The sequence below is a fragment of the Crotalus tigris genome, unplaced genomic scaffold (genome assembly GCF_016545835.1).
Source record: "Crotalus tigris isolate CLP2741 ecotype Arizona unplaced genomic scaffold, ASM1654583v1 scf7180000017678.2327064, whole genome shotgun sequence".
Classification (NCBI taxonomy): Eukaryota; Metazoa; Chordata; class Lepidosauria; order Squamata; family Viperidae; genus Crotalus; species Crotalus tigris.
Genome location: NW_024096561.1, coordinates 879,542 through 906,239, shown reverse-complemented (window position 1 = coordinate 906,239; position 26,698 = coordinate 879,542). Strand labels below are relative to the sequence as shown.

The following is a 26,698-nucleotide window of genomic DNA, read 5'->3' as shown; positions in this document are numbered from 1 at the left end:
ACCCGTGCTTTAGCCAAACCATGTGTCAGAGCTTCAAGAAGACCCCCAACTCCTTCTGAAACCTATCCGTAGGCTGGATGGGCTGATCTGACCATGGTAAGCAGTTGATGTCAACCTCCCCCAAGACAGACCAGATCTAATGAATGTGTGACCTCTATTGTGAGTAAAGCCATTCATTAGTTGCATCAGGGCCACATGGCCATGAACTCCCAATCCACCTCTGACCCCGAGCTCAAGGAAGGCAAGTTGAAGGAGTCTAGCACCAGAGCGTGGAGAACTCCACCACCAACTCCACCACCATAGAATCAATGAGCTTAAGCAGGAATGCTGATACATATCAGGGAGGAAAGTAAACAAGTAGTAGTCTTAATCTATTAAAATATTTATTCTGCTTTAACTGTGGCTAGCATTTCAACCATATATGTTGTGATATGTTCCATACTTTTCTGAACAGTAAGATCTTCCAGGATTCTGAATGATTTTCAAGCAAGGAAAAATATTAAGCTGACTGATGGGTGTTCAGTTAGAATATAAGTGGAGATAAACAGGATATGCCAAGAAAAGATATACAACTTTGCTTCAAATCCCCAGGTAGATATACCATTCCTTAGCTTAGTTTTTGCTACTTCTGCCTCTGATATTTCCTTTTTTTCAACTCCTTCCCCCCCCCTTATCTAAATCCTCCTTTCAATAACTAGGAAGGGAAGTGCATCACCTTAATTTCTGATAGGCTTCTCTTTTATAGGAAGTATCTCAGAGGCACCCTGGATTAGCAGGGAAATATAAACATTATTGTGTCAATCTAGTTGGGACTGGGCTTTGTTCAGGTAGAGCTACACATAGCAATCAAATAGTATTTTAAAAGGGCTTTACCTTTTCAGAAATCAATAGTTCTGACTGGCTTTCCTGTGAAGCATATCAGCCATATTATTTTGTACATACTGTATTTCTTATGTCAAAAAGAAAAAAAGGGAAGCACTGCTATAGTTTAGATGGCTTCCTCCCAATCAAGACTACATTTCTAGGTATTCCACCTGCCCCTATCTTCCTTTCCTTCCCAGTTTCCTCCTCCTGTTCTCCCTTTTCTCTCTCTCTCTCACTCACTCACTCACTCACTCACTCTCTTTCTTATATTGCCACCAAACCAAGCTATTCCAACCAGCATGCATTAAAATATGCATCTTCTCAGCCACCGGGAGTTGGGGACCCCTGTTCTAGGTGACAGCCAGCACCTTGAACTGGGCCAGGAAGCTTTTGCAGCATAGATGATACCCGACTGGCTAATGCGGTCAGTAGGTGAGCAGCTACATTCTGTGCCAATTGCAACTTATGAGCCATCCTCAAGGGTAACCTCACACAGAGCTAAATGCAATCCTGGTGAGAAAGATGGCAAAAGACAGGAGGCATCTACTGTTAGTTTGTTTTTAATTTCCATTGCCAGCCTTTTTAAACCAGGCAATAGCAATTTTTTACTTCTGTCCATTTTAATGGAGCAATAAGATGGTCATACTAATAGGACTTCTTAGAAAAGCCAAATGTGGTTTGAATGTCAGGTCCCTGGGGGGGGGGGGGGGGGCTTTGGACCTGGATATACTGATACAGTCTTAGCATCACCACTGGTTACAAAATGTAATTTATCTGAAGCTAAATGATAGATCAAAGAAGTGTTTCTCAATCTAGACATCTGGACTTCAACTTCCAGAATTTCCTAGGAGCATGGGGAATTAAAATACTGCCACCTAGCATGGCTGGCTAGGGAATTCTGGGAATTGAAATCCAGATGTTTTAAAGTTGCCAAGATTAGGAAACACTGGATCAAAGTGAGATCCCATTCTGCTTTATTGCCTTTCCCTCCTTCTCAGCAAATATGGCAGATCTGCATCTACAGAGCCATGCCCATTCATAACTGCTACCTTAATGGGGAAGTAGTTTGGGTAATGAAATGTCTGCAACAAAACAACCAAGCTTAGAGAGCACCAAACATCCCTTAGAAAACAAAAAGACCCAAACACTTCCCCATCAGCAATCAACACCCAGAAAAGCAGAGCTTAACACCTAAATTAATACTAGACCAACAATCAAGAAGTAAACAATACCCCAAATTAAGGAACTACCAACTCAGACAAACAAGCTAACAGTAAACAACAGTCTAAACAAGGAACCACCAAGAACACTCCCACCAACACTGACAGGGCAAGCCACATATATGAAAAAAGGCAAACTCCAGTCCCTTCTAGCACTGATGATGTTATCTAGTTTGGTAATGAAACAGCTGCAAGAAAACAATCAAGCTCAAAGAATACCGAAGACCCCCTATGTCGGAATGTTTGAAGAGGATGGAATGCCAAAATAAGGAGTCTCCACTGAGTTATTTATTTTTATTATTAAAATTTGCCACCCATCTCATGTCCAACGACTCTGGGTGGCTTACAACATAAATTGATAGTGTGACTTCAGTGGAAGAGACTGCATCTAAAGGGAACTTTGGGGAAAACTGGGAAGTTTCAAACAAGCTTTATAATATTGTTTTGGATTTGAATGAGAAACTATTGAGGAAGCTAAGAGAACAAATTGCTAAAATTATTCAGCTGTAAAATAATCAGGTCATGAATTACTTGGCTTTCTACTTCAGAACTGGCCAAACTGCATGTAAATTGCAATACCCCCACCATGCAATGAATGGATTCATAGTGAGTTTATCTTCCACACCCGCCCTCCGGTAACCACTTAAGATATAAACAGCTGATAGCCTTGGAAATAAAAGGGAGAAATAGCCAATGAAGAGACAGGAGAAGCTGGATGAAAAAACAATTTCTGCTTGGTCCATGTGGAACTTTAGTTGGTGTGATTATACTGAAATTGAGATCCCTGCAAGACAATCTGACAAAGAGCTATAGACAAAGTATGTACCATGGTGTTGTTGGCATAAATTTGACACTGAAATGGAATGAATGGAATGAAATTCAAGAACCAAGGAGGTCAGTATAAAAAGTGAAAGGGTGAATGAAATTCCAAAGAGCACCAACAGGTAACAAAGAAGGAATAGAAATTCCAATCAACAAAAAAGTAGACCAAGAGATAAGACTGAACTCAGGAAAGTGCTATGGCACTAGCACCAGGGTGAATTATTTTGTAGCTATTTTTATCCCTGGGCTGGTTAACTTTTTTTGTGGAATGGGGTAACATCCAAACTGAATAAATAGCATTTACCACTTAGACTTATATCCGTTTCACAGTACTTTACAGCCCTCTGTAAGCGGCTTACAGAATCAGCATATTGCCCCCAACTATCTGGGTCCTCATTTTACTGACCTTGAAAGGATGGAAGGCTGAGTCAACCATGAGCCAACCGGTCAGGATGAAACTGCTGGCAGTTGGCAGAGTTAGCCTGCAATACTGCTTTGTATCCACTGTGCCACCATGGTTCTTCTAAATAAATGTGAGACCTCAAAATTTGGTAGTCCCATGTGTGAAAAGATCTAAAAGAGCAAGAAAGGTGACAAATAATTGATCTAGGCTACAAAAAGATCATTTAAAACACATTATTACAGATTCAGTTGAATGGGCCATATGAAAATGTTGCCATGGGAGCAAAGTTGCAATGGAAAGAAAAAATGTTGCAAAGGGACCTCTATTGAAATGTAGCAATTGTAAGTCTTTCAGATATATTGGACTGCCACTCACCTCAAATCTAAGCCTCATGGTTAAGAATTTTTTGACTTGTACTTGATGCAGTATATCTGAAGAGTACCATATTGATCTTCCCTAAAGGATTTTTGCTCATTTTGGAACAATTCCTATGACCCAGCTAATTATTTGGGAAAGTTCCCTATCTCACCAGAAAAAACCATGGAGAGAGAGGAAAGCAAGCAATGTAATATGAAAATTCCATCTGTACCATCCTTAAATAATACATATATTGGGTAGAGCTTCACAGCTCTTTGTGAAGAATGCATTGGTTTATTCCAGCTTTACTTCTAATTGGTGCTCTTATGAAAGTCTCCCAGGGAGTATTTAAGCCTTGTTACTATAAATCTCCTAGACTGCTCAGATTTTCAGATTCTCAGTCTTTCTTTGTTATTATTTTTGAGCGCTTTACTTATGTGGTTGACATGAATCAGTTGAAGGTTGGAGAGAAGACCAAATAACTGAGAAATGCTTCTGATGTTGATGAAGAATAGGTTTAAATCTTTACATTTTCTCCTTTTAAGGCAGTTTTCATCAACCTAGTATTCTCCCTATTACAGGATTTCAAGTCCCATAATTCTCCAGTCAACAGTTTAATTCCCAAGGGAATTAAACTTAACCAGATTTGGGGTGACTTTATTAGGAATACCAGAACTGGACAGAAATACAAAAACTTGGCACCAAGTTATCTTCACAACCACATTCTCCCACTAGAATCAGCCTGATTTCCCAGTCTTTCTGGGAAAATTCATGGCTACCAACCTACCATTTTTGGTACATTTTGTGTGTGTGGGGGGGTGTGATGCTCAGATATGCTTCTTTTGTGTAGCAATGCCAGGCTTTTGAAACTGCCTCCTAGTAGAAATTAGCCCAGCTCTATCATTTCTTTCTAGAAACAGCTGAGAAATGGAATTATTCTGGAAGCATTTGGGGTACAAAGGTTTCTTGAGTGAGTTTTTTTAAATTGATGGCTCTTGGTATATTGTCAGCCCTTCAAGGTAGTCCCGACAAGGAAACCAAAACCAAGAATATTGGCATCTATATAAATTTTATAAATAAATAAACAAACTGCTTGCCATTAAATGTATCAGGAAAATGCTCAGACTGACACTCATAAGCCCAAAATGAAGGAGCTATGGCAATGCTCATTTCTGTTGTCACATAATTGCTCTGACTTCTATATACCTGAGAATTCTGAGCTAGCTAGGATGGAGGTGATGATCTGTATTTTGTATAGCATTTCCTTTAAATAAATTGGAGGCTGGACATACATGATAAGGATTTTGGCATTGCTAAACCAAGTCAGGTCTTACTGCTGAGAGTCACTAATCAACATGCTCTATGCTTCTATTGAAAGGTCTGGTACTTCACCTTCTGAGGAAATGTGGAGGTGGGATGATCAGCCTGGGTTCCCAGACCACATAGTGGTATCACATCCATTTATGGTAGCCTCCTCATCCTATAAGCATGACTGCAAAAATTAATGGTTGCATTTTTAAAGCAAGGAAGAAAGGTTTTCCTAAAATCTAGACAAAAACCAAAAAAAATTCAACCCAATTCACAGAAATGACACAGGAATCTTGCTTAACATTATCACTTCTTCTACTGCAGCCCTTCCTCCTTATACTTCAAATGACCTAGGAAATGTTTTATAATCAGTTGAGTAATTAATTTTACATGGTGGGTAACAGATTATGACACACATCCTGTATCAGTTATACTGATTATGTAAGTTATTCCAAACTGAGGCAGGCCAGCCCTGCTGCATTTTGGAAGTGCGTTTTGAACAGAAGAGTCATTCTACAAAATTTCTGCTTCGGTCCTACCCTGATAACAACAATAACACTGCTCACATAGGAGAAAAGAATGAAATAGCACATGATGGATTAAATGTCAGATAATGTCTCATGCGTATGTGCTGAGATATGAGATGTGTTGTAGGAAACAGCACCATTTAAGTACAAACACGTACTGAGTAAGGAACAAGGACAGTTGAGGAAGGCTTTGCAATAAACCAGTGAAACTGACCAAGCCATTTTGAAGATGGCTAGTCAGTGTTAATCAGAGTTTTTGTGGAGTTATGAATAAAGAGTGATTCCTGTTCCTGCAGCCTCCAGCTGTTCTACAATTAAAAAAAGTTCTTTCCCACTGGAAATTCAGCGTTATCTCTCCCTTTCATTATGTGGATGGAATACAACTACAGATGGCTAGTATTAGTACCACCATAATGCAAGCCTGCTAGAAAGTGCACTTCATCTGAAAATGTTATTTTGCCCCAAGGCAAGCACTAATCAGAGACAGGACTCGGAAACAGAGAAGAAACATCAGCTGTTTATTGTATCAAGAGATATACAGCTGGTACAGCCACATCCTGTCTTTAACAAATTGTTTAAATCTAAGAAGGCTGAGTTATATGATGAGTGGGTGGTTACATAAATCGGTTAAAAAAATACATAAAGATCAGGCTAGTCTCTTGTCTCTTGACCACTTTGCTACTGATTTCTTGATATTTAAGTAAAATAACTGCATTCCTTAAATGATTCCAAACATCATATATGGAGATACTGGCAATGGCTCTCTGCTAAAGTTATTTGCTTAATCTTAATATGATAAAATGCATTTGATGAATAATTGCTTCAGGGAGATTTGTTTTATAGTTCAATGTGTAGCTTTCTATCAGCCTTGACATTTCCATAATAACAAAATCCTTGAGCATCCAAGTTCAGAGACAAGTTTTATCACTTTTGAGGGCACAATAATAAAATCTGATATACGTTTAGAAACTTTGAAGCCAAATATTTTCTTAACATGGAAAACAGGCCTCTCAGCTAAGGCACATAGATGCTAATGAGCTAAATATCACTCTAAACCCTTTCAGGTTTTTTTTGGGGGGGATCCATTAGTTTAGGAGTGATGAAAGGCCAAGTTGATCACCTCCCATTCTCAAAAGCCTTTGTCAAGAAAGGCTGTTATTTGATTCCTGAGGTTACTATACCAGAATTAGCACAATATACAATTACATAAAAAAACTTTTCTACTTCTGCTAAGACTCATTAATACAGATTAAATTATGAAATATAAGGTGTGTGACAGAATTCTGAGACGACAGAAAAAAACAAAATGCAACCACACTATCCTTAAACCCACACTACAACTATAAGGTATTCCAAAGCCTTAGGACATATATTAAATGTAACTTTATGAAATAAAAACAAACAACAATAAAGAGGCAATATGTAGTTTTAAAAAGTCTTTTTAAAAACAGATTCCCCTAAAAAAACAGCTAATGAGAGGCTGCTGCATGAGAAACAGTCTTTCATCCACTTAAAATGTCATTTTAGAAAATATATTTGTGGGTAGGAGATTATCTGCTGTAGGAAGCAGCTCGCCTGTAAAAGCAGTGAAACGATACTCCTTGTGAAGGTCCTTCTTCAGTTCAGCAAGCTCCTCCTCAAAATGCTCAACCTGTGGTGGCAAAGATTCAGATATGAATAAAGAACCCGCATACAGCACCACATACAATGATCAACTTAACATGAGCTGAAGAAGTTTCTTGGATGAGAAAGAAGCTTCAAAGAAAAACAAGAAAGCCCAGTTGCCTCGTGGGGAAAAGCATCTTTGGGATAACTGTGGCCTGGATGACTGAGAGACATTTAGCTATGACCATGCTATTTTCAGTTGTGCCTCAAACAATACTATGCAGTTGCAAACTTGGAGAGCTAAACCTGGCTGTCTGCCATTGTCGTGTCAGCATGAAATAATGGATCCTGAATTGCCTTTGGCTAAGAAAACTTCAATGATGAATTCTGCTCAGTATTGTGGCTAATATCTATTCTATTTATTTATTGTGGCCAATATCTATTCTACTGTATATCTAGATCTCATGGAGTGGAATGCAGTGTATCTCTAGGGTGAAGAAATAATAAAATGCAAGCATTAAGAGCTGCCCTGCATTTCCTGCTTGCCCCGACATGAAGATAACCATTAACTGTTGAGAACATGAATACACAACGATGTGCCCAACCCATCCTGACCCACCACAAAGGCAGCCTCCACCTGTTATTTTTTTCTTCAACTTTAATTATAATGTATTTCTACTTCTCTGTTAGCACAAGCATGCCGAGTCAGATGTTCCTGCATCCTCCGGGTCTCTAGCCACTGATTTCCTTCCCAGCTGGATGGAAGAATGGGCACCGGCATACCTCTGGACATGACTTTGGATCTGCAACCCTAAAACTTTGGGGTGTAATGTTGTGTGAGCTTTTCTGCAGGACAGGGGCATGCGCCTCCCAGCTGTCTTCAACGCTGCAATGCCAAATCTGTAGCGGAGGTGGATTTTAAATGTATCTGCGATGCTGGAATTATCTTTAGACACTTTCTCCACCTCCCTGCCCCCATGCCAGTACCTTTTTTAAAACTACAATATATTTTAAGCTGCCAGAAGAGACTCTGCTCTCTGAATTCCTCCAAGTGTGTGTATAAGGACAGGGACACTTCCTCTGGCTTCACAAGGCAGCCAGGAGGGATGGCTGTGAAGCCTGCAGTCCTGCAGCAAAGAGTGAGAACACCTATTTCACTTGCTGTTTTCTTCCTGTTTCAAAGCCATCAGCGTCAGGCAGAGGGGGAAGAAAGGGGCGACAAGATCTCTTCTCCCCTGTTTCTGTTCTTTTGAGTAAAAGGAGAAACAGGAGAGAGATAATGGGGGAAAGGAAGCAATGAAGACTGGCCCCTTTGCTATCGATTCACTGGTCTTTACTTGTAGGGTTGAAGACCACCATTTAATCTTCTGCTGGCTGTGACTGGAACTAAAGGAGACATTCAGAGCCCACCTCTTCTCTCCTCTGAACTCTCAGTGTGGCCAAAAGCCCCATTCTGTTTCATTGCCAAGGCAGAACAGAGGGCCAAAGTACCGTCAGGACGTGGCTGGGTACTTTTGTGCAGGACAGCCTTCCGTGTAATAATGGCCATTATTGCTTTGATTGTACCACCATGAGTTCCCAAATTCCATGGCAAGTAAAATTAATCATATGCTTAAACTGCAGCAAAGATAGGATATTTATGTTTATTGGGGCAAATTCCAGAATATGGGTACCATAGCCAAATATGGGAAAGTTACTTTATTAAGATAGTTTCCTAGGATCAAATGCCATTGAACTTTTTAATAGCTTGGATTGTGCGGTTAGTTTCTTGCAGCACGAACAGCTTAGATTCCAGTAATATTTCAAAGATAATTAGATTTATTGGACCATGAACTTCCTTGGTTACTAGTACAGCCACGGAAATGTTAAACGCAGTTGTTGTCAAATGGGGCTTAATCTAACACAGTGGTTCTCAACCTGTGGGTCGGGACCCCATTTGGGGTCGAATGACCATTTCACGGGGGTCGCCAAACAACGCAGTCCGCCATTTTTTCCCCCTTTTCCTTAGCTGTGCTACTCCCTTTTATTCTATTGGCTTTTGAAAGCCAATAGAATAGACTCTCTTGAATAGAGTCTAATTCTATTGGCTTTCAAAAGCCAATAGGAATTGTCCAGGCTGTCTCTGCCCTGCTGAGCCCGCCAAAAGTCCCATTCTGCAAACGGTGCTGCACCAGTTGAGTAGTCCTCAACTTACGACTGGTTGAGTAGTCCTCGACTTACGACCGGTTGGGGGTCACGGCATTAAAAAGGTTGAGAACCACTGATCTAACAGCTCTTGCAGCAACAGCAACAATTGCCCTGCTTCTATTGTAGTTCTACTCTGTTCACTTTATTTGAATGTAACTCTTACTGGGTTCAACAGGATATATTTCCATATTAAAGTGCATATGATCAAAATGTTAGTTTAGCATAATTTTAGGATTTGCAAGGCCATAATTCAGTAACAAAACTGGTTTTACCTCTGGCGTTTCTTGACAGGGCTTAAAAAAAATCTAGTCTACTGTTAATACTTGATAATAGTAGGCTTAGTTGACCAATGATCTAAATCAGTGACAATCATTCTGTTATAAAATGGAATTATATTTATATAAAATTATAATTCTTAACCACCTATGGGTAATCCTCGCTTAATGACTGGTCACTTAGATCACCCCAGAGCTACTTTCAAAGTTACAACGGCTGCAACATCCTACAGCCACACCACGCACTTTGGTTGTTTAGCAACAGGATCAGGTTTATGGCTGATTGCAGCCCCCTGCACCCATGTGACCGTGATTTCAGTGGTTTTTGTATTTACTTCCAGTTTTTGCCAAAAAATTCCCATTTGGGAAAACAGGTTCGCTTAGAGACCATGGCGTTCATTTAGCAGTTGCCGCAAAAAAGGACATAAAACCAGGCACAGTCATGTGATGACCCATTTAACGACCACCGTGAATTATGACCATAATTCAATTGCAGTCATAAGTTGAGGGCTGCCTATACCAGGGGTCCTCAATCTTGGCAACTTTAAGACTTGTGGACTTCAACTCCCAGAATTCCTCAGCCAGCTTTGCTGGCTGAGGAATTCTGGGAGTTGAAGTCCACAAGTCTTAAAGTTGCCAAGGTTGAGGACCCCGGCTTATACCATATCATTTTTTTAATACTGAAGAACATTTTTTAAATCAACCAGTGAAGCAGTGAGATGGAACTTATTTCTCTTTTTCCACCTGTCATTAGCAAATCACAAGACCATTTCCCAAGTCTGGGATTTTAAAAAAAAAAGCCTTAAAGTGCTTTTTTAATGAATTTTTTTGTTCAGTTATATATAGAACAATCCGACTACTTTGAACCGTATGGAGTTTCACATACTAGAGGTAATCCTTGATTTACGACCACAATCAGACCAGAATTTTTGTTGCCAAGCAAGATACCTGTTAAATGAGTTGTGCCTGATTTTACGACCTTTATTGCCACAAATGTTCAGTGAATCATATGGTTGTTAAGCAAATCCAGTTTCCCCAATTCGTTTTGCTTGTTGAAAGCCAGCTGGGAAAGCTGCCAATGGGCCTGGGACCACTGCAACTGTGATATATGTCTTTCAATTGAGAAGCACCCAAATTTTGATCACATGACTGTGGAGATGATGCAAAGGTCATAAGGGTGAGGACTGGTCATCACTTTTTTCCATTCCTTTATAACAGTTCATTGGTCAATAAACATAAATGATTGTAAGTACCTGTATTTGTCACCATGTTAGAGTGATATCTTGCACGAGCTTTAGTCCTGTTTCTCTATATTTCCAGTTTTAGTATACTGTCAGTTCTAAAAATGATTTTTCTTTAGAAGGGTAAACATAATGCAGGTAGTCCTCCTCTTAGAACCATTCATTTAGTGACCATTTAAAGTCACAACGGCACTGAAAGAAGCGATTTATGACCGTTTTTCACACCAATGACCATGGTAGTATCCCTGTGGTCACATGATCAAAATTCACATAAATACAACTGGCATGTATTTATGACGGCTGCAGTGTCCCTGGTTCATGAGATCCCCTTTTGTGACCTGACAAGTGAAGTCAAGGGGGAAACCAGATTCACTTAACAACCATGTTGCTAACTTAACAACTGCAGGGATTTGCTTACCTGTGGCAAAAAAGGTTGTAAAATGGGGCAAAATTCACTTAACAACTGTCTTACTTGGCAATGAAAATGCTGGGCTCAATTGTGCTTATAAGTCAAGGATTAATTGCATGCATAGGTTTCATGACATATAATATTAATGTAATATATACGTATTTTCCGGCGTATAAGACGACTTTCTAAAGCATGCAAATCGGCTCCAAAGTCAGAGGTCGTCTTATACGCCGAGTCGTCTTATATGCCGGAAATTACGGTAGTTTACGGCGTATAAGATGACTTTGTAAGCATGCAAATCGGCTCTGAAGTTGGGGGTTGTCTTATTTGCTGAGTCGTCTTATACGCCGGAAAATACGGTAATATATATATAAAATTTCTATTGATATTTAAAAAAAACCCTACTTGAAATGTTTATTTTATTCATTCATTCCCAAACCATCATAATAAAAATTCTTTGTCTCATTTCAACTAAAGTGATGCTTCTTCATTTATTTTTCATTCATGTTGCTTTTTCTGCCCATCCTACAAACCAACTGCATTTATTTGAATTAGTTAAGGACTGCTTTAGAATCTTGATTTAGATGCAAATCAAAGGTCTGTCAAAATAGTTTATGATACAGTTTGCAATCAAGAGGAGAAGGGATTGGAAAACACCAAGGGAAAGAAGTGAGTGAGCACAAATCACATTCAGTCCCAGCATTTAGAAATGGTATATGTCACGGGTGTCAAACTCGATCGCGTCACGTGACATATTGCAATGTTTTCTGCTTTTGCCGAGCTGGGGTGGGCGTGGCCTGCATGTGACGCATCCGGCTCTTGAGCCGCCAGTTTGACACCCTCGTTTATATGAACTAATCCTAATTTCAAAGGGAATAAATGCAGCCTACAATTTCAAAGCCTTTGATTTGTTTTCTAAATGCAAACCTACAGTTTCAAGGTCTTGATTTGCTTTTTCCATATCTTCTTTGGGTAGTCCTCTTAACTTTTTTCTTCTTTCTTTCATTAATTGTGTGTGTTGTTTAATGCGATTTTCTACTTCTTTGTATTTTGCAGTTCTGAAAGAAGCAGAATCAACTTTTTTTCAATCTGTCTCATTTTCATGGATAGATCTGCTTAGGAATTACATATCTAATAAATACTATTACAGCGATTAAAAAGCCATGACAATATAGAAAGAATAACATTTTAAAAGACTTGAAGCTTCTGAGGGTGTGCATATTTGGGATATATATATGTGTCTAAAGCTACAGGATTAAATAAAACTGGGGAATTTTTAATCTGCTTGTCGTAGTATACAAAAAGTTAAGATGCAATCTTGCTTAGAAATAATCTTTTTATAAACTCAGTTCGAATTTAGTAAACACAGAATTATACCCTTTTCTTTTCCTTTCCCCCTTCCTATCTCCTTCACCGCCCCATCCTGGTATCCTTTCCCATAATCCATCAGGGAAAGATGTAAATAAAAATGGATCTTGATTCTTAACCTATCTTTGAAAAAAATATACAACAGAATAGAAACCAGCCTACTAACGTGGACAATAAACACTGTAAAACATTATGCATTTATATAGATGAGCCCATCTGTATTCAGGTTTGGTCCTAAACATTTAACAAATAGCAAGTTATGCTCCTAGCCCTGAGGAAGTACATAATACCTATAGTTGATCAAATTTCTTAGCACTAGAAACAGAAGATCTGCTGAACATCTCGGCCCCATCCTGGCAGTAAAAATACTACTACAGCATTAAATAATGTTCAATTTGGAGTCTTTTCTTAACAGCCTCATTCAGCTTAATGATAGGGCTGGCTTTGTGAGCAGTTTTCAGAACAGAATATGATAGAATAAATATCTTTGGGTGTATGCAGTCAGAGAGAAGAATGTCCTAATAGCAATGGCATCATTTTGACCACTACCTTGGCTCTGATTATCCATTCTGTGCATCTGTTTTTATAAAAGGGCAAGGAACTTCTAATATTAGAATATTAATTCATATTTTAGATACATATCCAGAAAAACACATCAGCAGCAGTGGTTTTTCTCAATATGGAACAAAAATAGATCCAATTTTTCCAGCAACTTTTGGCTAATATGAATTTCTTTGGGTTTTTTTTTTAAATCATGTTGCGGTGTGGTTTTGAACTGATGATACTTCTTTGTTCTGCTTATGGCCTGGTTCTCTATCAAAACAATAGAAATCCTGACCAATATTATTCCACAAGGTTATGGTTTAATTTTACATTTAATACTGTACTTAGAAAACAGATCTTCCCTTCCCTTCATTTTTTTTTGCTATGTTTATCTGCTCTCTTACTTTTTTTCTACATTAAAGAAATTAAAAAGAAAATGATATAGTTTGAAATGCTAATGTTTCCAAATGAGGCATGTGTTCCACCAATGCCCTTTTTTGGCCAGGAGGATGACTTGGATGGCTTTTCATGCATCCAGAGTTCTTGTGACAATAATTCCTTTTAATGTAATCTCTAGAGGACATACAGAGGTAATTAGGCAACAGGGCCATTGGTACCATCTGGGGCTCTCTTGTCCTTGGCAGTCTTAAAGCCACCTGGTCTTTCTGATTTTTCTGAGAAAAAAAAAAACAAATATCACTACACTTAGGCATAAAGCCATCATACATCCTTGTAGTGTCAGCCTGTGGTTTTGATTTTGACTTAAAAACTCATAATGATAAGAAGGGCAGAATGATTCACCAAGTACTATTCTGTTTGCTATCCTATATTGAAAGTTAGATTCTAACATTATTTACTTTTCATTTGAAGGTTTTTGTTAGATATATAGCCTGGTGGTGTACATAAAATAAAATCCTCTTTAATTTTGCTCCACAATAACTTTGTGAGCTAGGATGTCTGAAGTCACCCAGTGAGCTTCCATGATTAAGAACTTGTTTTCCATTACTAGTCTAATATTTTAACCTCTGCATGACACATTTCACATGGGCTTTCTCTTTATATTAACTTTTATTCCAGCCCATCTTATTTGCCACTAGGTAGCATGTATTGTTTCTATGCCTTTTTCTTGCATGTATTTTCAAATGAAAAACAAACATATATTTGCATACAAAGATAATATCTGAAGACTTCTTCTGAAATCAGAGTTTGGTTTATTATAGCAATGCTTCTCCGTTCAGACATAATTATTGAAAAAAAACGCAAAATATTTCAAACGCTGAAACTTTTGGAAATGCAGAAGTAATATCTATTCTAACTGTATGCAAAAAAGGCATGTGCTATTATTTTAGAGAACAATAGAATACGGTATTAACACATTGCTTGTTCTCTCTGATCATTGTGTTATCAACTGCTATCAGCTAAGAAAAAGATTGTTTAAGCTGATTAAGCACACAGCATCTGTCTCCTGTCTTCAAGCTTTAAAGCAATTAAAAATGATTTTCCTCTGAAGTCCCTAGTTAGGAACATGAAGTTTCCACAAAACAACTTATAGAGCAAAATCCAGGAAGAAGAAAAGTTATATTAGACTGGTGTGGCAAGATCGTATTTAAACATTAAAACAATACTTTTACAGACTGTATACACAAACAAGTACAAAAGAAAAGGAAAAGAAAAACAATAGTTAACAAAAGATCATAATTTGCCAAAAGGTCAGCTTATAACATTTCTAAGCATAGCTTAACTGTATGCAAGCTCAACTACCGTATATAACACCAGGAACAGATAGTCACTCTTTAATTTGTGTACATTAAGACTTTCACAAAATTGCCATAGAGAGCAGTGCTTCTCAGGTGTTATTGCTGCATTTCACTTCAACACTTGGAGGACATGTGTATCAGCTGCCCTCTCTCAAATGCATTGAAGATGTCAGTGAAGAGACACACAAATGCATACACATTTCCATAAGGAGCTGGAGCTTCCATTATAAGATTATCGTCTCATGTGGAAGCAAGGGCAGTAGAACTAGATTTCTCACTGCAAACAATTGAGCTCTATGCAGGGAGACCATCTGTTCACTTATGTCATCATCATGACTAAGAGCAGGGAAAATATATTGCTCCTTAAATATTGAATTATATTTGTTTCATGTCTTGGACTGTGAACCCCACTGATTACATTTTCTTCTGTGATTATGTCTGCATGTTTGCAAGTATGTAGCACAATTTATCTGATAAAGTAGTATGAGATAATGAAAACATATTCCCAATAAAGATTAGTCCTTAGTGGAAATAGGAATCCATGGCCCTAAAGATGTTACTGAACTACAACCTCCATTAACTTCATTTTTGCGACTGAAGCTGTAGGGAACTATAGTTCAGCAGCATCTGAAAAATCATAGTTTTTCCATTCTTCCTCTAAGTTTAAGGTATCACAATTCTACTTACTGACACTATCTTTTCTCTGCAAAGTTCAAATGCTTTTTGAAGCTGTACTTCATAAATGGCCCAATATAAACTAAGCTTTAGGATTAAAATAATGGTTCTTGGCTTGTGTGTTTTTTCCTCCTATGAAACATCATTGAATTGAGAAGCTTTTGTTTCCATTTTCAGTTAATCACAGCTTTCTGTGTTTTCTCAATTAAATTATTAGTTCAAATTCTATCCCATCTTTCTACAGGTAGGAATTGGAAAAACTAAACTTTGAATTAAATGATGGACTCTGAACTATAGTATAAGACAGTGTTTGTCAACCTTGGCAATTTTCAGATCTGTGGAATTCTGGCAGTTGAAGTCCACAGATCGGAAAGTTGCCAAAATTGAAAAATGCTGGTATAAGGGATTAGCTTGTTTAAATGCACAATTGTTTAGCCAAAGTTTGGCTAATCTATGATTAATTAAAGAGGCAAAACAGCCTTCTGATTTTTCTGCAGCTGAGATGAAGGACAAAGTGTAACGGTGTGCAACCTATCCACAGTATATGAAATAATGAGTGGACATTTGGGTACAGAAGAATGAGTGCTATGTAATTTGGTCTGAGCTCTTAGGAGAAAGGTAGGATGCAAACACACCATAAATACTAGAATACTAATTTGTTTCTAAGTAGAAACATGGAAGATGGATGTATTTGTTCATTCTCTTTCCCTTTTAAACTTTTAAACAGTGTTAGTCAACAGAAAAGAGTCCTATCTTTTTTTTTTCAGAACTGACATGCTGCATAGTACTAATGAATGACTACAACAAACTAGTTTGACTTAAACTGGAGGAATCTTGGCTCAAATCTCTGGTCATTGACAAACATACCTGTGGAATAAATTGAAAGGTGAGAGGAAACAAATCACTATAATGTAATCATTATATATTTCTTGGAGGACAGATGAGACAGAATTGCAATAGTTTCTTCACCCAGAAGAAAGGTATTTCCTATTTGTTTGGGTCCCCTCTCCACACAACTATTGAAAGATGGTGAACATCGTCTTCTATATTACGCTTAGCAGAAATGGAACTCAACTGAAACGTTTATTTCTTATTCGTAAGGAGAGAATTCTTACTATCCGTTTGCCTTGGATGCTTGAGTTGTTATAGTTTATAGTGTTTGGATTCAGCCAAGGCAGTGTTATCCATGTGGAATTTTGTCTCCTCCTTTAAATGCCTATACAGGCTCTCACATGTGTGATGAATAAGTGCATCCACGTTTTTAGCTCTTTTTTGTAACTGCCAACCAGAAACTATTAAGTCCTCAACTGAATCCATAGTTTATCTTTTGTTTAATAAAACTAGCAATCAGCTGCACTGCCCTTTATGGCAGTCGTTCATGATATAATATTGATAACAACATATTGGTATAATAAACATCTTCGGGCTCAAAGTACTTTTTCTTTTAAAATGCTACTGGCATTTCTGCTGCTACAGAACTTGAGTCAGATTGTGGGAGCTGATGCAATGCACTTTATGAAACTATAGAAGAGCAGGGAAGAGAAGGAGGCGGAAGAAGAAGAAGAAGAGGAGCAAGCAGCTGTACCTAGTGGTTAATTCATTTTGCTAAATCTGAAAGAAGGACCTGGAATGTTAGAAAACTGTAGTGCCAGTTTCTGAATGAGAAAGTATTTGCAATGTGTCAATTAGCATTTTATTGATAATAATATGTTGTATATATCTCCACTAAATATTAAATAAATGCTTCCATTTCATAAAACAGCTTGCATTTATAATAATAGGACAAGCAGATTACAGGTAGTCCTCAACTTACAACAGTTTGTTTAATGACCGTTTGAAGTTGCAGTGACCCGGAATCACGTGATCCCCTTTTGTGACCTTCTGAAAAGTAAAGGCAATGGGGAAACCAGATTCACTTAACAACCATATTACTAAGTTAACAACTGTGTCCAAAGAAAAGTTGTAAAATGGGGCAAAACCCGTTTAACAAATTTCTCACTTAACCACATGAATGTTGAACTCAATTGTGGTCATAAGTTGGGCTCAATTGTTATAAGTTGAGGAGTACTTATACATAATTAGTCCTTGACTGACAACCATAATTGGGACCAAAGGTTCTGTTCTAAGCGAGCAATTGCTAAATTTAATGTCTAATTTTATGACATTTTTGCCATGTTTACTAAGCAAATCATTGCAGTTGTTAAGTAAATCATGTGGTCATTAAGCAAATCCGGTTTCCTCCATTGATCTTGCTTGCCAAAAGAAGGGCGGGAAGATTGAAAAATGGCGATCACATGACCCTGGGGCCAGCTGTCATAAATACATACCGGTTGTCAAGGGGCTCGACTTTTGATCAGGTGACTGTGGGGATGCTGTGACAGTTGTTAAGTGGAAAGACCTTTTGTAAATCACCTTTTTCACTACTGTTGTGACTCTGCATGGTGATTAAATGGAGGGTTGTAAGTCAAGGACCATCTGTAAGGGGCATGATAAGTATTTTTTTTCCAGGGGGATGTGTGTAGAAAGAAGGTCAATGAACATATTGCTCATCTGGAATAGAGATATGGGAATTTTGGACATTATACAGAAACAGAAAGAAAAGAAAAATGCCATTGTATCTCTCCCAATACAAGGCCTTATTATTGGAGTAACTCCAAACAGCCACATCTCTTTTAGCGCACTCTATAGCCGTGTTTAAGTGCTCTCTTCCAATCAATGAGCCAACTGAAAAATATGCCAGCATAAACTACCCTTAGTTGAGCTCTGTTCTGCTTCAGTAAGCCTGGTAAGTGGTGTTGTCTTTAACTATTTTAATACAAAAAAAGTGACTCTGGTTTCATTTTCACTCCCAAGGGGTGCCAGTTTCTCTGGCTTGAGAAAAAACTATCAATTGCTCTCTTGAGATGAAGAAAGGACAGACAAGTTTAGGTGTATGATAGAACAACTGATTTAACCACTTGTCAGATTGCCCAACTTACAAGTTACAGGTGCAGAGGTGTTATTGTTGTTTTGAAATACCGGTAGGAGTATTTCAAATATTTCATGTCCACACAGAACTTGACAAACAGTATGATAAGCTCAGGTCAGGCATTACATGGATACTGCTGTGGAATCCAGATTTCCTATCTTTCCTGAACCTCAACCAAAATGTCCATGAAGTGTGGTGCTTGCAACAGCCTAAAACTACATATAGGAGCTTGGTAGATGCCAACTCGATTACATCATCAGAGAAGTATATTAGATTGTGCTGATGGCAAAAACTGTGTTGGGATAAGAGGGAAAACAATACTTTAAAACTGCAACAGCCAAAAGCAACTTTAAACAGACTCAGTCTAGGTGAAGAACAAGATGAAGGCAAAGTCATGAGGACATGGCATAAAAGCTGATTACTTGAACATGTTTTTGTTACAGTTAGGGAGGAGTATGTGAGGTTGACTTTTTGTTCTTACCTGAAGGTATCAATGTCTTTCATTGAATTTATATTTTGTGCTGTTTCAATCTGCTCATCCAGGTCAGGTGGTTCTTTCCACCCCTCTAGCTTATCATTGCTCTTAATATTATCTGTAGCATAAGGTGCATTTTGTGATACCTAAAAAAAAAAAGTGACATATAATGGCATTAGAACAACAATTCATTGTGCTGGCTGGATTTAACGCAGGACAGCAATAAGCCTGCAAGGAGTGGTTAAAGTATTGGAGTGAGACTGGGATGCCAAGAGTCAAGTCTAGCTACAGCCACAGGAGCTCCCTTTGTCTCAACTCAGGGATGGAAGAAGAAATACTAAATATGTCACCTTGAGTTTATGGAGGACAGGTAGAATATAATCAGAAGAATGCTGAAGCTATAAAATTTTTTGTTTAAATTTTCCCACTATTAATCCCTTTTTTAAACAACACATTTAATCAAATGTAACACTTTCAAATACTATAGCAGCTATTTTCTAATCACTGCTTCAGCAAGAAAGGTGAGTGCATTATATATGCAATAATTTTTTCTCTTCATGTAAAGGGAAGGCAAACTACATTTTAAAGACATATAGAGGTTAAAGGCAATCAGCACATCTCTAAAAAGATGTACAAATGCAACAGGATTCCTTAAAGTAATTACCCAGTTCTGTGGTTTAGAAAAGGCACCATTATGCACATTGCCATTCCCTACTAGAAAGGCCAGTTATATTTGAAGGAGAAGAAAACAAACATAGTTAATGGGAACTTATTTGCTTTCCATCAACACGTTCTCAGTGAAAGCCTGGGGAATCAAACTAAGAAACGACTGGCCCAATTTCTATAGGATGCAGCATCACCCCCTCTCATACCTAGAATCAGAACTGTTATCACAATTCAATCAAAACAGACATTTGTGATTTAAAAGACCGCATCTATTTGTCTGTACAAAAAAAATTTCAATATCTGGGAGTTGAGTCATGGTGTTGTGGAAAAACCACAGTACTTACATCAGAAGACAAGACCACGAAGGGCTGGAGAAAACAGGCTTTATTTGTGCACAATGGTTCAGAGCATTAGCATGACAAATTCTGAACCCCGGGCTACTCCCAGGGAGTAATTCTTATAGTATTGACCACCCACGCCTTGTCCTTAGGGTGGCCCTTATCTACCTTTGACACACTAAAACAGAGAAGTTTATATCTTGAGGCTACACAAGGAAAAAGGAGAAGTTCACACAAACGGTTGTCCTACCACACCTCTCTACACGGGTAATACAGTATCTTACACCATCTATGACTTTCAGTTGACGCTTCTTGTAAAATGGTTTCTACATAGCATGAGCACATCTTTATAGTAATGACATTTATAGTAATGACACACAGGTTATATTATTAAGGTTATATTATTCAGCCAAGTTTAATATTACCTATTACCTAAAGTTTATTGTGATTAGTTAAAAACAGCATCCAGCATTTCTGTTAATTAAGATATATTTCTTATGATTTTTTCCTGTCCACCTCAATGGCAACTGGACTTTTTTTTCTCATTAGTCTGAAACAACAAGAAAAGAAAACCAGTTGCCATGATTCAGTTTCCAGACAACTTTATCTGGATGACTGAGAATCTTCATCATCTTTCAATATGTTTCCCAGTGTAAGCCATTTTTTCCAAGAAGCGCTTGTTGATGATGTTGTGAGTATTTGGTTTCTCTTTTTATACATTCATGTCTTGAGCCATTAGATTCTCATTTGATCAATCACTACTTGACTATTTGTCATTTACTGATTACATCCATGTTTCTTATCCTTCTCTGTCTGTGACTACATGTGGCTTATTTAATACTCACATATTTTACCAAAAACAAACCCTAATTTCAGCCTGTTACAAATGTAGGTCTGAAATCTAATAGCAAAAATTAGCATTGTCAGCAACTGGCAATGAGCAACTATTACCAGATGTCCTCAAAATCATATCAGAGACTATTCCCCCCCCCATTTTAAACTATTAGCCCAGCCAGAACTTCAGCTAAGACAGGATCTATCATAGATAGAGCATATTATGCTTAACAATAGAAAGGTAGTCTCAGAAATTCACTGGATGGCTTTCAGGTATTCTTTATGACAGTTATATGCGAAGAAAACTGCTGAGATTCATTTAATCATGATGGGATATAAAAGAGAGAGAGAGAGAAGTGATGGACATGCTCATCATTTTGAAAAGAGTGTACGGTATTAATGGTGTTCAAAAATCATACTCTTCAGGGATATGCCAATCACTGCTTCATTTCTCACATAAATTAAAATCATGCAAGAATGGAAACAAGCTCCTTGGAGCACTGAATCAATGCAACTAATTGACCTTGAAATTTTATTGTAGAGCAAAACATTTCAAAAACAATCAGTTGTTAAGAATGCCAATTAATAAAATCCGTTCTTCTATTAAAACCAGTCTTTATGATTTGATCCCAAATTGTGTGTAAATTAAAGATGATTGGAGCTCTTGGATGGATCACTGATATGGGGAGTGCGTAGAGTTCATGTTCCTCTCTTTTGAGTTTCTACTTAATTCAGAAGACAATTTCTGTAACTTCCTCAATAGATCTCATTTCAAGTTGTGTGAAAACTGTTCCAGATGAGTAGACTTTTCTGAAACCTCTTACAAAGAGTGTCAGTTTTAATGAAATGACATTTGTCAATGCTCTCCTTTCTAAAACCTAAAGTTAATTATATCCAATTTCCAATGCAATTTTTCTGAATTGCATAGCATCTTTGACAGCTGTATGACATAAATAAGCATGCATGGAGAGCAGTATGATGGCTTGTCTGAGTGACATCATGCATGCGGCTGTGCAAAGATGGCATGCTCCCCTGGAATTTGCTCTGAAAGCTGTTGCCTTGGGAAACAACTCATGGTCCACACTTTGGGGGCTGAATTGCTAATAACATTCATGAATTATGACATATAACAATGTAAAATCAGTTTGAAGCTTATAAAATGCCTATTGTATTTTATTTGTTTATTAAATTATACCTGCCACTATACATGGAATCTTGGCTATTAACCAGAGATGTATGGGAATCAACAGTATAAAAGTGCTTGCTTCAGCAACACATAAACTAAAACTGAAATGATACAGAGAATAACGTTGCCCTTGCACAAGAATGGCATGCAAATTCATGCAGCATTCCATATTTTTTCCCCAGGATGCATAGGACAAATTAATACCTTCCTGCTACAACATACAGTTTTGCCAGATTTTGCGGGGCAGCAATTAAAATCCGTGAGATGTGATGATGTGTGCCTCAAACCAGCCTGAATATTTGACTTGTTAGCTAAGAATGTTTTGTATTATGATACATTTAGTTAGCCATATATTAATTCTTGTTAGTTTATATTTATTTAATATTTTTATCCCATTTAGTAGGTTTTTAATGTGTGTGTGTGTGTGTATATATATATATATATATATATATATATATATATATATATATCTATCTATCTATCTTTGGTTATTCGGGTTTTCTCCCACGTAAAATTGGAAGTGTCTTGGCGACGTTTCGATGAAGTCTCATTCGTCATCTTCAGGCTGGTGCTTTCGGCTTCGTGCTTCTAGAGCAATGTGTGATTGTAGCTGTTTCCTCCTTTTAACTGCCAGTGGGGCTATGAACTGATTGGATGAGAGCTTGGCTGTGTTCTGATTGGATGGAGGTGTGTTCTGATTGGTTAGGAGCTTGGCTGTGCTCTTATTGGCTGGGGGGTTGGCTGTGCTCTGATTGGCTGGGGGGTTGGCTGTGCTCTGATTGGCTGGGGAGTACCAGCCATTTGGAAACCCGCCCTTACTGACAAACGACTCCTTAACACAAAAAATGACACCAGACCCACACTCACAAAAACCACACAGGATGTCACCACCACACATCCATGCAAAAAGCAAACCCAAAGCCACACCGATGATGAGGCATGACCAAAAACCAGAAGCCAGACCACAGCTGCATCATTAGCCACTTTAAACCCCTCCAATCCATACATGAAGCAAACTGACACCCACCATGAAGATGAGGCACGACCACGAACGCGAAGCCAAAAAATAGCAATGCAGTTCACCATTTTAAACCCCCTGCAACTCAGACTAACCTGAGCACAACAAAGCCCCCACCCAAACAGAACACTCCCCCAACCAATCAGAGCACAGCCAACCCCCCAGCCAATCAGAGCACAGCCAAGCTCCTAACCAATCAGAACACACCTCCATCCAATCAGAACACAGCCAAGCTCTCATCCAATCAGTTCATACCCCCATTGGCAGTTAAAAGGAGGAAACAGCTACAATCACACATTGCTCCTAGAAGCATGAAGCCGAAAGCACCAGCCTGAAGATGACAAATGAGACTTCGTCGAAACGTCGCCAAGACACCTCCAATTTTATGTGGGAGAAAACCCGAATAACCAAAGACCTACATACAAACACCCGCGAAAACCTCAGAAAACATATATATATGGTTTTTAAAATGTTTTACATTGTTTAGTTTTTAAAATTGTTTGAACTCTACCCTTCTTATGCTGGTCTATGATCATAATAAAGATTTCATGGATTGATAGTACAATAAAAAACTACAAGAAAAATACAAGAAAACACTCAAAATATAAAGTTAAAAATTGCAAAATGAAATAAAAGATCAATAATAATAATAATAAAACAGCATTTTTAAAAAATCCTATTCAGGCCCTCTGAAACAATTCAAATGTAAAAGCTTATAGAAAGCCAATAAGATAATAGGCATTATTAGCAATATGAGGAACTATAGCCAGCTGCCTGCCTTTCCTTTTACCCAGTAGATTGCTCAGCCTTAAAATAAGTAATTAAACTAAAAAAACTATCTATAAGCCATTACTGGCAAAAAATAAGAGAATTCTATAAACTGCAGTTATAAACACAAACAGCAAACAAACAAAACCCCTCATTTCCAGAATTTCCTTTTATTGTAATGACTCTATTCTTATGAAAATACATCAATAGGAAGTCTAATCATTTCTACAAGAAGAAAAACTAATGGTAATTCTCGGTATTAGAAGGAAAAGAATTATCAAAAGTGGAAGGCTAATGATGCCAAAGGACACAACGAATCCAGGCTCCCAGAACCTAATCTCTATCTCATTATCTATCTGCTGAGCCCTGTTGTTGCTTTTAAAATCAGACAATAGCCCACCTAGTGTGGTCATCTTTACAGAGAAGAGATCTGCACTTCAAAGCACTCTCTGTCTGAAGAACATGTCAATTCACTGGATTAAAAAAAAAAAAATCCTTTTTAAAGTTGATACAAAGCAAGGGGATTTAGAAAACCAGGCCTATTCTGTTGCTAAGGGATTATCCAAACTAAGCAGTTATATATTTCATCTGTTAACATACTTCTCCTTATTGCAAAATTTATTACATATCTATTGATTCATTTTGTTCTAAATTCACACCCAGGTATACAAATTGGCCTACATACATTTTCTATAATTTATTGTCCTTTTTAATTTTGGGGAGAAGAATGACCCCGTGTGGAGGAGGGGCAGCCTGCTTTTACCCTGTACTTGACTTTCTAATAGTAGATATCCAAGAAGCAGATTTCCCTTTATTTGGGTTAGCCGTTTTATTGTGCTTAGTGGTAAAGATACTACTTTCATATTACAGCTTACCCTTTGTAATACAACATTTAGAATATGAGCTGGGGGTAAGGGATAACCACAAGGCACATAGCTAACCAATGTATTTGTTTATATAATGTCACAATAATGAAGTAGAAAATTCAGATAGGACATTGACCTCTGAATAATTTCTAAAGTCCTTGCTCTTCCTAATTTGCTGTAAATCAGCTCACTGTTTCCAAAACAGCCTTAAAGATAATGTCAATGACATTCCATTTAGAATCCAGCCTTTATCGGTTCTTATCAGATCACAACTCTTCAAAATATTCATGTTTATTTTTAGGATAAAAATGATATGACAACATTTTAGCAAGAAAATCTTCTCATGTAAATAAGTAAAGAAATTGGAATTTTGTTTACAGCTTTGTATATGCTTTCAGTCCTAGCATGCTGGAAAGATCTACCTGTTTTAATAAAATGGTAAACGTTAAGCAGTCTTTTCATGGCTGTTAGAAAACATTCGAAATGAACAGTATAAACACATCTGCTTTTGTGTTTTCACTGTCTTAAATGAGACTGGAAAATGAAGGTCTTTTTCATGCTAACTAAAAATAAGGCAAAACCTGCCTGCATGTTAACTATGGTCTGATACTTTTCCATGTACCAATAAAAGAGTATGTTTGGAGTTCAGGGATGAATTGTGGCACACTTGGTGCTCAATAAACTTGGTTGCTTTCTTGCAGATGTTTCCTGACCAGACCTTGGCAAAAAACCAACCTTAGAAAGCATCAAGGTCTCCAAACTTTTCATGTTTTCCCAATAATAGTTACACAATAAGTATCATACAAAAATGCATTACTTGGATAAACTTCCCAAGTATATGTGTGTGAGATATCGGAAAGGGTTTTGAGAGGGTATATAACTCAAACAAGACTATATGCACTTTTGCAGAAGAAACAGCAGGAGTATCCCAAAGAATCAGGTCACCATGTTTATTACAGATTTCACACCTTGGCCAGTTTCAGGCATATCCAATATGAGTTACATAAATAAACATGAATATATAAAAGTAACTTTTGTTGAGCCAATATTTTGTATCACAACTTCCAGAATTTGCAGCCCAAGACAGCTAGAAGACACTAAGTTGGAGACAATTGACAAAAGGATCAAAAGTCAATCTTTTTTATTCTTTCCAAAGCAATAGAATGTTGGAAAGAAACTATGTGAGGGGGCTCAGAACTGTGAAAACAGGATAGGTTTCCTGAAACAGGAATAAATTTGCTATGATGGTACAAACAAACACAAGAAAATAGTTCAAATATGATCTGGGTTATACTAAGGGCTCCAAGTAAAAACATTCAAAAAAAAATTTCCCCAGTACATTCCATAAGAATGTTTCTTATGGAAACATTCTAATTTCAGAATGCTGTTGATTGTGCCATTCTAAGCTGTCTTCCTTCTTTTCTCTGGTTATGTGACCTTAAGTAGCATGGATATAATTTCCCCTATGCATGTTGATTTTAGGGTGCTTAACTGCATTAAACTTTTCAAAAAGTAAACCAGTTGTGCAGGGATGGTGGGGTGTGTATAGAATGTCTGAGGCAGAGTTTCAGAAATATCTACAGCACCATTCCTTTTATCTCCTTTCCAAATAAACATTTCAAAGTTGTTTTCTTATCTGAGATGCTGATTGTATTCTCCATAGAGATTACTAGATTGCTCAATAAATATTAGATTCCCTGAATTTACTCATTAAACTTGGAATAACTAGAAACTCAAGCATAGCCCAGAAATTTTCATAGTCCATCAAGACCAATGGTCAATCTGGGAGGCATCTACTGTCTAAGGAAGCTACCAATTTGCAACTCTACAGGGTTTCTGCAACGAGTTGTGAGGTTTTGAATTCCAATGGATACGTGCTGACATTCTTAAGGCAGATATGCTTTCTACAGCCTCACAATCAAAGAGCTACAATTATTAGGGCTGTGTGATTGATTGGGAGGCAAAAAGATGTGGTGGACTGGTTGGAGATATCAGTGCAATCTATCTGCAACTTCATA

General features: G+C 37.7%; 1 protein-coding gene and 1 non-coding gene across 5 annotated transcripts in view; one reads left to right on the top strand and one right to left on the bottom strand.

Annotated features, from left to right (window-relative positions):
* Positions 1 to 6,000: 6,000 nt before the first annotated feature.
* The window catches only part of LRRC27 (leucine rich repeat containing 27), a 63,363-nt gene continuing 42,665 nt past the window's right edge, over positions 6,001 to 26,698 (bottom strand). For all 4 annotated transcript variants that reach the window (XM_039337436.1, XM_039337439.1, XM_039337440.1 and 1 more), the window contains 3 exons: positions 19,011 to 19,150; positions 12,150 to 12,276; positions 6,001 to 7,152 (listed from right to left, as the gene is read on the bottom strand). In XM_039337436.1, coding sequence (XP_039193370.1) covers positions 7,012 to 7,152; positions 12,150 to 12,276; positions 19,011 to 19,150 — 408 coding nt within the window. In that variant the 3' untranslated portion in view covers positions 6,001 to 7,011. The remainder of the gene's footprint in view (positions 7,153 to 12,149; positions 12,277 to 19,010; positions 19,151 to 26,698) is intronic.
* Positions 22,100 to 22,203, top strand: LOC120305508. Its single transcript, XR_005556061.1, has one exon. It is a non-coding gene; the product is annotated as a U6 spliceosomal RNA (small nuclear RNA).